Genomic DNA, 12,808 nt, shown 5'->3' with positions numbered 1-12,808 from the left:
GAGACACTTTCTGAGCAAAGCTACAAACAAATCGGGACCCAATGCTGCCATCTTGAGAAGATCATATTGGCAAAATTTTCTGGTCTTCTAAATGACCTCTAAGACATTGGTCTCCAACCTCTGGCCATCCAGCTGCTGTGAAACCACAACTCTCAGCATGCTTGGATAATGCTGCTCCTCAAATGAAGGAACTCATGCCCTGCTACATCTGCACAGTCTGGTGCCATTACTTGGGTCATAGTACCCAGACCTACATAGACATCTAGATGTAAATCAAACACGAAAGGCTTGTTCTAGAACATAATGAGCTTCATCTAAGAAGAACTGAGTAAATTTACTTTTGATCTTTTTTTCTAATGTTTTTTTTCCCGAGTGCATATGAAGCCATTTACTGAACACAAGGAAAAAGACGACATCATCTCGCTGCCTGATATTGATGACATCGCTTCCACTTGAATATATTGCCGGTATCATTTGAAGTTTACATTCCAATTTCTTAGGCAATTTCCGGGAGAAACCAATAAAAAAAAAAAGCAAAAATTCATTACACGGATTTAATTTCATTGTAAAATTGACAGTGTCACAAACGGCAAATTGTCAGAATTGTCTTCTGTTTTGTCTTTTATGACTATAGACGGGGAGCATTTCACCATTCTGCAATCTACTACTGAACCGTAATAAGCAGAAAAAGGGAGAAAAAAAAGATGTTTTCATGTTTTCTGCAGGGGAAAGATGCGCGCTCTGAACGCACAACACTACTGGGGTTATTTCTGCTTTCTTATTTGGGTCACAGAGAGTTTAGCCAAAGGGGAGTAAAGTCTGGTGATTAAAAATTTACAGCAAGGGGCTTAATGTCCTCCTGAATGATGCCGGAGATGCTGCAACTCAAGTATAAGTGATGAGCAACCAAATAAACTGCAAATATAGAAATTGTGCAAGAAATAATACGAATGTCTCGTCTTGACCCACGTCTTAGGCTTGCTCTAGACCAGGGATGCCCAACCTGCGGCCCTCCAGCTGTTGCAAAACTACAACCTCCATCACCCCTGGACAGCCTACAGCTATCGGGTCATACTGGGAGTTGTAATTTTACAACAGCTGGAGGGCTGCAGGTTGGGCGTCGCTGTTCTAGACAATGGCTTGAAGTTGGGTAACAGCAGACCTCCCGGCATCCGATGTCCATCGCCGATGACTGCACTAAGCCAGCATGGTGTTTGGGGCCAACTAGATCATAAGACAGGCACAAAAAGCAGCAAGTCAAAGAAAATAGTGGGCGATCAACTCACCACTGGACATCCAAAAGAGGTACAGTCCATCCATCAGAGGTACAATATGATGCCAGAAAGCTCCTCACCTACATGGTGCCAACCACACTAGCCATAAAGCACCATAATAAAACATGGCTACCATGAGCAACAAACTGGCCATCAGCCAATCCCCCAAAATCATAGTTGCCAACAATCTAGATTTTCATAGTTCTCCCCTCCAATCAGACCATAAAAGGGGCAAAGTCTATGTTACTCTGCTTCAAAACTGGTGTTCTGTTTTTAGGGCTTACATCTAGCCGGGACTTACAAGTGTCCTCCTGTTTGGGATTCAAATGTTGATAGAAATGCAAAATACAAACCACCCGCCCATACTTTCCTTGGCCATCCACCATTTGTCTTTGGCCAAGAGGAGCAGAGCCATGGGTGAAGTAGGTTCACACTGCCCCTTACCCAAATGTTCATTGTCATCGGGAATTTTCCCAGATCAAGCTTTGTTGCATATCCTATCTCCAGAACAGGACCACCGAAGTGAAGGGAGAGGTGGCTGCGCTTGCGCTGCTAGCTCCCTATTCATTGCTATGGGGATTCTAAAGATAGGCAAGTGCGTTCGCCTGGCTGTTTTTGTAGAGGACGCAGCGCTTGCGCAGTGTGCTCTCCTTCACTTTAGGGGACCATTTCTGGAGATATGCCACAAGTCCTGAGATGGGAAAACCCCTTTACTTTTATATTTTTTATCATTTAGACCAGAATTAATCCTGGCCTGTTACAGAAAACCACTGCCCTCTAGAAGCCCATTTTGCACTGTTGTCTTAAAGAGGATACAATACATAAAGATAATTATAATGAATCAGCTAGCACAAGGAAAACCCAACTCTTAAAGTAGATTGATCTCTCTGATTGATGTTTTCGGTTGCCAATCCCCCTTATGGATTAGTCTCCGGGTCCAGGGCTTACAATTACGAGCTGCAATCAAATCAATCTAAAGAAACTCAGATTACTTATCTCATTTAGATTTAAATATGCATCAGATTTTAACCACCAGGTGACCACTGCTGCACCGTAAACAAATTATCTGCCTCATTACCTTATGGCTCTGACACTCGCAGAGCATCGGCCAAGAACGACTTTCAAGAATAAAAATAAATACATTTTGTCTCCTTTTTGAAGAAATCTATCCTCGAAATTCATTGACATGGAACTTCAGTCCTTGGCAGCTCCATCAAGTTTGTCTGCAGGCCAAATGTGCGATTTTGCACTGGGAATAAGAGAAGCTCACAGAAGCTTGTATATGCCCGGGCAATTTGGTTAACGGATTTTGACATGGCTGCCCATCCACCGAGCGGTTAATTCAGTTGATGGGTCAATGTTCGATTCCGTCAGTCTTTCCCACTAAAGGTCGGAAAATGCAGACAGAAGACTGCCAGGATTCGCTATAGGAATCTCTCAATATATGAAAGCATAAAATTGTAAAAAAAAATATTGGTAGGATTAGAATAATCATCTACTGAACCCTTGAGGCATCTTCTTCGAGTTCCTAGGTGGCATCCAATATGGCAGCCACTGCAGAGGTTGTCGCCAGGAGTGCAGCCACCAATGAGGCGAGGTGAGGCGATTGCCTCAGGCAGCACCAGGTAGGGGCAAGAGGACGGCAGCAGAAGGGGGATTCTCTGTTTCTGCTGTATAGTATTGGGAAGCACAGTGGGCACAGTGTGTGGCGCTGTATTACCCTGTATGTTTTTTAGTGCTGTATGTAATGTTTTCCGAGTATGTCTTTAACAGTAGGGCTGGTGGGAAGGGGTTGGGTCAAGAAATTGGCATTGGGGCACTCGCCTCAGGCAGCAGAAAGGCTAGGTGCACCCCTGGTTGTCACCAAAGTTTTTTTTTTGTAAGTCTTGAAGGAAAAATGTGCCTAGTGATGTGCCAGGGAAATCTGGATGAAAACCCTCTTTAAAAGGGGTTGTACAGTTTCAGGAAGAAACCAGACAACCCTCAGAACTGGTAAGAACTTACTTGACAGATCCCACACCACCGCTCCAGTTTTCCTGTCCAATCTCTATTCATCCGGCTGCAGCAGCGATATCACATCAACACTAAGTGACCGCTGCAGCCAATCACTGGCCCTAGTGGTGCACCCAACAAAGCACCAGTCTGGACGGCTGCACCAGTTATGTGCTGTCAATGTGACGTCACAGGTAAATAGAGCCTGGCTGGAAGAACAGGAGCGGTGAAGCAGGATCTGTCAGGTATGTACTTACCAGTTCTTTACTGCAGGCGGATCCGGAGGGTTGTCCAGTTTCAACCACTTCAGGAGTTGTAATGGTAGCCATATTGGCGTCAGTAAAAGTGCAGGACTATTGTGATGCCACTTCAGTGTTTCCCTATGGTGTCTAAGACTCTTTTTATTTTAGGGGATCTGAATGATTTCCTATCAAATGTGGGACTAAGCTGCAGCACCAAGAACAACCCAAGGACAAGGGGTGCGATGTCTGAGATAACAGCGGACCCATTACTAGTCCTGGAAAGTTGGATTTCCATATTTACAGAAGCAATTGCACCACTTTACAGGAATACGTGACTGATTCCAACTTACACATCAACCGTTGCTTGTACATTTAATACTCAGAATTACAGTGAAAATCCAAACTACAGATTACTTTAATTCAGTGTAATTTAGTGGCGCGTTGCTTGATTCCCTCTCAATTACAACGAACCACAAATCAACGTACAGAACATACCATTAGTGCGATGGAATAATTACTCACAGATGCTAAATGCCTAATTTCAACAAAATTTGTTCAAAAGACGAGATGTCTGAGAAACGCTGGTGTATGATCTGCTAACAAGACCCCCGTCCCCTCCCCATTAATGTATTCGTATTGAAAGCTCAATGGCCTCCTCATCTTCACCTGCAGGCTCGATGGCGAAGGCTGGATTTCTACGCTGTGATTTTTCATACTGTTTGATTGACCAAAAGTGCCGTCATATGTTACATCAATTTGACATTCTAAGATTTTAAATTCAGGATCAGCAGCTGAAACAGCTACAAATCCGCTGTTGAGCGGACATTTCCAGCGCAATCACGACCAAGTCACATGTATCAGTAGAATTTCCTTATTAAATATCCCAATTGACTACGCGTTTCAGAGTTCAAGTCTACGGTTGTCAACCAGAGGATGTGCTCAAATGCTCTGAAGATCTGGCTTCCTGGGTGTGAAACCTCTAAGATTTTGTGTGGGGTAAATGCCTCTGGGGTCACATAGGTCTTTCATTCTCTGGTGGTGACCAGGCATAACATTTCTCACAACTGATGATCATCACCTAAAGAGTGCCTGTCAGCATGTTCAACCCTAGTAAAGCAGACATACTGCCTGATAGGGTTGATCTTGCTGATTGCAAGGACCCCTCTCTTGCAGGAAACCCAGTGTGTCTTTATTGATTAATTCCTTTTATATTTATGCCAATTAGGTGCCCATGGCACCGCGGACAAGCCTGGCTCCTCAGAAGAACCACTTTACCTCTGCCTTTCCCCTGTTGTCACTCCGTCTCCCAATAATTTAAGGGTCAGGCTTTAGGCTCTGAAATCTCGTGAATATATTGGTGACAGTTCAGTTGGTGTAGTCCGTATCTCAGGAGCAGAGACCGCAAATACGATGTTCTGCTTGTGCGCCAAGTGAATTATCGCTGGCACGTGCGCAAGATTTCTGGGCGAGACAAAGGTTGATCAGCTGCCCTTTGTTCTAGTCCTGGATAACCCTCCTAATTATTTGGACCACTGAAATCATTGGATTCAGAATTTTGACAGGATGAGATCCGTCTGATCAGTTTCTCAATTTATTTTCAAGCAGCTTCCTTTGAGATCAATATTTTCGAATTTGATGGTCACATCAGATCCTTCCCCCCCCCCCCTCCTCCACCATTAATTTTATTGGCAGGCGTTTGGCCTGTTTTCTGGCCCTTTGCACTAGAACATGCCGCTTATCAGTACATTCCAAATCCTTTAACACATTTCCTGCTTGTTCTCAAAGTACAAGACAACAACGAACTTGGTGCCAAAATGTAGCGCTCCACACTAAATCTCGCCTACGGCAAACTTCAGGCCGAACTGTCACAATCAATTAATTAGTGGGATTTCAGCTGTGAGGGAGGAAAGCAATTAGCACGATTACGAATGCTGAGTAACTGCTCCAGATAGTGACTGGCATCGTAACACTCGCCATCGGAGCAGTGAAACGCATAAGCCCTGGGTAATTAAAGGGCATTTACCCTAAAGTACAACACACTTTGGGTCCTAGGTCTATGAGTCCTACTAAAAAATTCTTTACAGCCCTATGAATTTCTGGAAAAACTGGGTAACAGTATTTGTCCCTCTCTCCCTTCTAAAATGTGATATAATTTTTTTCCTAAACTGATTCCTTTTTACAGCGGCAAAACAGATTGGCAGTAACACCGATTGTCCATACAGATATAATGTAACACTATACTCAGAATAGTATTAGTATACCATACAGTAAATGACTAAACTCCTCCTAGATATTAATACACAGTACACATACTTACCTCTTTACTTTACACATCCCGCCACAGAAGTGTAGAGGGGGCCGTGAAGCGAAGAGGACAGAGCCGGCATTGCTCTTTATAGGCAGACCCTCTCCCTCTCCTGACTGATCATCTTCCGGTGTCAAGTTACAACAGCCAGCAAGAGGCTCAGCAGTACATACAGGAGAAGGGTGGCCGGACCTCTCTAGGTAGAGATTATAGCTAGGTCCTGCCAGTGAACCCCCTTGGTCGTGAGCTACATCAATGTATAAAATAACATGATTAAAATAATGTTACCTTTCTCGCAGTGAGCTCCTGTGAATCCAGGGGGACAGACGCATTTGTTTGGGGCCACACAAGTTCCTCCGTACCTGCAACCCTCCTCACAGAATGCTAAAAGACAAAACAAACAAACCAATCAGTTAAAACACAAAAAAAGTCATCAGTGCAAGAAGGGTCAATGCATGAGGTACCCTGTGCACATACAAACCACTAACGCTGCCACACAGTTAGTTTTTTTTATGCAGTTTTTGAAGTTAAAAACAAGAGTGGATTCAAAAAGGGGAATGAACATCTGCCCTTAAAGAGCTTGGCCCATCTCACGCATTGGTGGCCTATTGCTAGGATATGACACCAATGTCAGAAAGGTGTGGGTTCCAACTCTTGGACCCACACCTATCACTAGAACTAGTCTCCTCATATGAATGAGGGTGCACCGTGCAAGCGCGGCCAACTTCCATTCACTTCTGGGGGTGTGCCAAAAATAGCTGAGCATGGCTATTTCCAAAACTTCCATAGAGGTGAATAGAGAGGTGCTGCGCTTGCGCAGTGTGCCTTTGTTCATCTTGGCGCTGTGTCCTACAGATAGGTGTGGGTCCTACAGGTGGGACCCGCACCTGTTTAATGACTGTTTTTCTTTTATTATTCCTCCTGTTTATTGCAAGAGCGCCTCTGTTATTCCTGTCAACAGATTTTTCAGATTTGTGAGGATGTTATCCTGGGATCCTGACCCTCAACGCCCTGGCTGATCAGCTGTTTAAAGCCATGATGCTTATGTGAGTGCTTACATTGGCCTGTCTACCAGCACACCATCTATTTGGTAGTGGTGCTGCCGGTTATTACACCTTCACCCGTTCAAGCAGTGGTGTACATAGAGAAGTAAGGGCCTCATAGCAAGGATCAAACCAGGCCCCCCACACAGGACAGAAGGGTTTCTGCCTAAACCCTTTTCAATTACCCTTGGGCCATTTTTCCAATGCTTCATTTGCTTTTGTTGTTTCTTTAGAGGGTAGAATCCTGGTTAAGTTTTCACCTCCAGTAACAGAGGAGATAATCCCAACTAAGACTGGGCCCCCTCTTGCCCTGGGCCCCATAGCAGTCGCATGGTAGTTACGCCCCGGAGTTCAAGTGAATAGGATGAAGTTGCAATATCCTGCTCCAGTACAACTAAGTAGATGGCAGCTAGGCACAAGTGTTGTGGCCCCTTCAAACAGCTTATCAGCAGGGAAACCAACAGCCAGACCCTCACCGTTCAGATATTGATGACTTATCCTGAGGATAGACCTTCAATATCCTGAAGCTGGAAGACCCTTTAAGCGTTATCAACATATAACAGGAAGAAAAACAAAACTTCTTGATGATTTATGGGTAAGGATGTGCTGGATAAAAAAGAATACCACATAATAACAGGATCAGACTACACAGGGCCTGGTTGTAGTCTGTTACCATGGAGACACACAAGTCCGTATACCAAAACCTTTAGAGATTTCTAATAAAGTCTATTCTATTGTTTCATACTGTATATACACTGAAGCAATAAAAATGGTTGCAAAATGACAGATACCCTACGAAAAGAATTCTGATATGCAATCTTTTGTCAATACAGTCACATTGCCTACGCGAATAAGTGGCAGGACGGAAAACGTCTGGCTTCCTATAAAATTGTAAATCAGGATTAGCAGCAGCTCTGAAGCGTCATTTCTTTACTTTCTGCTCGGCTATTTTGTGTACTCACCGGAATTAACGCCATGGTTTATTTATGATGTTCTTAGTGGTATGCTGCTGTATACAAATACCCACAATTCACTGGTTCCAGTGCACAATTCTCCAGTAATAAACTCCAGCCCCCTGTGCTATGCTAAATCTAGATTTACCAGCCCTTATCAATATTTATTATCTGGCTAAATAGCTTTTATAAGGCGTTAATATGGATGACGAGGTGGATAATATATGGATATTGCAGCTGCTTGTAAAACAGGGAAGATCTATTGTCAACATTCCGGAGTTGTTACAATGTATCACGCAGAACACCTGACGCTTGGTATGGATTATATCTGAATATAAATATATTCTATTCATATATTAAATAATGCAACATAACGTTCAGTAAACGCCAGCTCTAGTAAAAGCTTCGGGAACTGGAACATTAGTTTAGGTCAAGGCTGCTTTTATTGACTGTGAATCTTCCCGACTAAAATGTAATGACTTGGCTGCGAGATCGGCTTCACATTTAAATTGAATGATCATGAAGATCTAATTGAAATATGTTATGGAAATAAGTATAATTTACCTTTCACGCCAGAGAGTGTGTAATAAGTAATGCAGAAAGAAAGTCTCTTCTGTCTCCTCAGTGTCAGAAAGGCGCAAAGGAAAGCAGTGTAAAGGTGCTAAACATCCATAAATACTGCCGGCTGGTATATAATACAACAAACTGTACATTCTAGACATAGTTTGAAGCAATAGATTCCCTTAAAGGGGTATTCTCATCTCAGACATTTGTGGCATATCCACAAGACATAGCTGCAGGTCTCACCTCTGGGACCCACATAAGCTGTGGCAGATGCTATGAATATGCCATAATGAGATGAGAATATTATTTTAAGGGTTTGTCTGGTTTGAATCTACCTTTTTAATACTGTGCAAATCAGTGCTAAATTGAAGGGGACTTCCAGAACCCAGCAGGCCCCACAAACCCACCTTGATGGCTCATATCTTGCCTGTCAAAATCTTGAATGGGATTAAACTTACCGTCTCAAAGTTGCATGGATCGTCTTTCAGGAACCCGATCATATGACACTCGTCTTCTGAAAATTCTGCTTCTGCCAACGTTGTGTTCTTTACTAGGTCTCTGGTCTGGTCAGTGGACAGGGACTTTGGTTCGGCTGTGAATCCACCTCATCTAGACATGCGCCACGGACAGGAATAGTACTTAGGTCCATCCATCGACCAGACCAGAAACCTGGTCAAAGACATGTCATTGGCAGATGCAGGATTTTCAGAAGAGGAGGATCACCTGACCGGGTTCCTGAGCGGTCAAACCACACAACTTTGAGACAGTAAGTATAATAGAATCTATCTTCCACGGGCTAGATATGAGCAACTAAGACAGTTTGTGGGGCCCACTCAGGGGTGTATCGCCAACTAGGCGAGGTAAGGCGATTGCCTCAGGCAGCACCAGTTAGGGGAAAGGGGGGCAGTGAGTGCTTCCATGGTACATATTCAACTGCATCGCTGTACTCAGGACAGCAATACAGTTGAATGCCGAGACGGGCACAGGAGCTCCTCTGGACCCACTGGACCATGGAAAACCATGGCCGTATAAAACAGGTCCGCACCCGATCCCTAATTTTGTGGAACAGGAGCGGACCCATGTGAGGTCCGCAAATTGCAGAACGCACACAGGCTGGCATCCGCAAAACATTACGGTCGTCTGAATGAGCCCTTACTCTGGAGGACCTCATTGCACAAGCAGTCTATAGAGTTTTATGGGAGCTGTGTAATGCTCCATTCCCACTGTGGCGGCGCTGCAGGAGAAATGAACTTTAGCTGCCTTTCTAGAACGCCTCTGGGTCAAAACATTTCTTGTTCATTCCTCAAAATTTTACTGATTTTACTAATTTTACTGAGTGATGAACGCTGATTGTAGCATTCAATCTACCATCATGCGATAAAAGAACGAGTGGGACATTAGAAAAAGAGGAATTGCTGGGGGAACATTATTCATATTGTGGGAAACTTTAATTCATTGGCAATGAAGGCTCCGAACAGGCAAGAAATCTGAATTCTGGTTGTACTGGAGGGAATTTTTATTTCTACAGCTACCTGGATTATCAGGACACAATGTGGAGAATATGCGGCACATCTGAGAAAACTTCTGCCACTTTTACTAGATCAGCTAAACCATACCCGAACGGTGTCATAAATTGCAGCAAAAAAAAGTTAAGTACATGAGTTTAAATGCACCTTTAAAGGGAATCTGTCACCTGCTTTTAGCATTTTAAGCTGTCACCATCGCTATGTTCACTAAAGTACCTTATTTCCTGCAGTCTTCCTCTTACTTTATTTCGTTTTGTCCTTTTGATAAAAAAGCCCTTTTTATGTTATGCTAATGAAGCTCCAAGGTGCCCAGAGGGGCGTTTTTTTCCTCTCTGGTGCCCAGTGACGCCCCCCTGCAGTGCCCAGCCCGCCTTAATTTGAATCCCAAGAACGCCTCCTGATCCTTAAATAACCTCCCACAGCCCCGGCAAACGGATTCCGCCCCCTCGCCACGTCATCGTCTACCTTCTAGAAATGCCCCGTCCTTCTTTCTGTCGGCGGACAGAAATCTAGCGCAGGCACAGTACCGCGTGCGGCCTGCGCGATCATCAACCTCCTCAGGGCAACAGCCTCAAAAGTCTCACAGGGCATGCGCGGAGCCCAGTGACGTAATCTGAGCGCTGTTGCCCTGAGGAGGTTGATGATTGCACAGGCTGCAGGCGGTACTGCGCCTGCGCGAGATTTCTGGCCACCGACAGGAAGAAGGACGGGGCATTTCTAGAAGGTAGACGATGACGTGGGGACGGGGCGGAACAGTTTGCCGGACCTGTGGGTGGTTATTTCAGGATCAGGAGGCGTTCTTGGGATTCAAATTAAGGCGGGCTGGGCACTGCAGGCGGGCGTCACTGGGCACCAGAGAGGAAAAAAACGCCCCTCTGGGCATCTTGGAGCTTCATTAGCATAACATAAAAAGGGCTTTTTTATCAAAAGAACAAAACAAAATAAAGTAAGAAGAAGACTGCAGGAAATAAGGTACTTTAGTGAACATGGCGATGGTGACAGCTTAAAATGCTAAAAGAAGGTGACAGATTCCCTTTAAAGGGAACCTCTCATGTGGATATTTTTGATAATAATCTAACTAATTATATACAATCATTAACTACTAAAAAGTACCTTAGATGTATTCACTTACTGGTGTGGCAGATGTTACCTCATAATATACACACAAAGATGCCACATGCTAATGAGCTGATTTGAGTCCAGCGTGATGTCAGTGAGTTCAGCGTATATTTAATTAACAGCTATAGCCACTCCCCTGCCCACCTGCTGCTGATTCATATGGAAAATAACTCTCAATCAGCAGCAGGTGGGCGGGGAGAGTCAGGAGCTCATGAATATTCAGGACTCATCATTATCAGCTGGAGCTTTTCAATACAAGATGTTGGCAGATTGACTGGGTCAATTAAAGAAAGTGACCCAGCATTTAGCTAAGAGAATCAGTCACTTATTTATGTTGCCCTTAGTTAGGACACCATAAAACTGGTGACTGGTTCCCTTTAAAGCCTACCTCAATAGGTTTAAAAAGTGTTGGCGAAAGGGACGTGGCGAGTCATAATATCAATATGCTCCAAACAGCGCCACTCCTGTTCATAGGTTGTATCCAGTATTGCAGCTCAGCTTCACTGAAATGAATAGTGATGAGCTGTAATACCGCAGACCACCTATGTGCAGGAGTGGCACTGTTCTGGGAAGAAAGCAGCCATGTTTTTCGAACCCCTTTAATGCGTCTTACAACACTATTGATAAATCCCTTCCCCCCATTGCACGTGTTGCCCCCATAAGTGCTGCCTAGTAGCAGCTCTCCAGGTTAGAAGCCTCCCAATGCCGCTCTTCATCAGCTTGTCATTTACCGCCCTTGTTTTCTGTGACTGATACCTAAAGCAAAGAACACAAAATATCCCCTGAATAGTTCAATTATTTGGTGCAAAGGCTTCTTCACCGTCTGAAGTCTCCTTTTATGTCGAACCAGAACAAACAAACGCAGGGAATAAAATCCATTCTCAATTTTGTGTAATTGTCTGTAATTTTTTTAATGTCGGGTAAAATACATTTGATGTCACAGGAAGGTCCTCCAAATGTCAAACTAGAATCCTCTCTTCATTTAGATTAAAAGTGATATGAGGCAGACTGAAAGTAGGGGCCACATGCCCGTCTGTTAATTGCCGCAGTTTCAATATGTGCCCATATAATACTGTAGCATCCTATCCTTTCAAATAAAAAGTAACAAACAGAGCACAACCCAAACCAAACATAATGGTGCTGTATTGTGTCTAATGGCAATGCATTTCACTAATAATACTGCCATGTGGTGCTTAAAATAACAGTGGCATACAGTCCCCAAAAAGCCTAAAATACTGCTATATAGTGCCTGAATAAGCATTATCATGTATAATATATTATCTCCAAATATTAGGGCTATGCATTCTCCAAATAAACTTACTATAAGTATGTGAATAAAGACTATGGGGTCATTTATTAATGCCCGTCTAATAAAGATCGGTCAAGACTGGATCGCCAGAGTTATGAAGAGGCGCTGGACTTTGCATAACTTCGGCGCATCCAGCGCAGTTTCCTTACTGACTATTTTCTATGCCTAAGGCCTCATGCACACGACAGTATTTTTTTTCACGGTCCGCAAAAACGGGGTCCGTAGGTCCGTGATCCGTGACAGTTTTTTCGTCCGTGGGTCTTTCTTGATTTTTGGAGGATCCACGGACATGAAAAAAAAAGTTGTTTTGGTGTCCGCCTGGCCGTGCGGAGCCAAACGGATCCGTCCTGAATTACAATGCAAGTCAATGGGGACGGATCCGTTTGACGTTGACACAATATGGTGCAATTGCAAACGGATCCGTCCCTATTGACTTTTAATGTAAAGTCAGGAGTCCCTTTATACCATCGGATCTGAGTTT

The 12,808-nt window shown here is 43.9% G+C and overlaps 1 protein-coding gene across 3 annotated transcripts in view; it reads right to left on the bottom strand.

The window, feature by feature from the left end:
- NELL1 (neural EGFL like 1) overlaps positions 1–12,808 on the bottom strand; it is an 843,611-nt gene that overhangs the window by 331,907 nt on the left and 498,896 nt on the right. For all 3 annotated transcript variants that reach the window (XM_044270977.1, XM_044270974.1, XM_044270976.1), the window contains exon 15: positions 6,102–6,197. In XM_044270977.1, coding sequence (XP_044126912.1) covers positions 6,102–6,197 — 96 coding nt within the window. The remainder of the gene's footprint in view (positions 1–6,101; positions 6,198–12,808) is intronic.

Source organism: Bufo gargarizans, chromosome 10 (assembly GCF_014858855.1).
Source record: "Bufo gargarizans isolate SCDJY-AF-19 chromosome 10, ASM1485885v1, whole genome shotgun sequence".
In the NCBI taxonomy this organism is placed as follows: Eukaryota; Metazoa; Chordata; class Amphibia; order Anura; family Bufonidae; genus Bufo; species Bufo gargarizans.
Note: the sequence above shows the minus strand (reverse complement) of the source record. Positions and strands in the feature narration are given on the sequence as shown.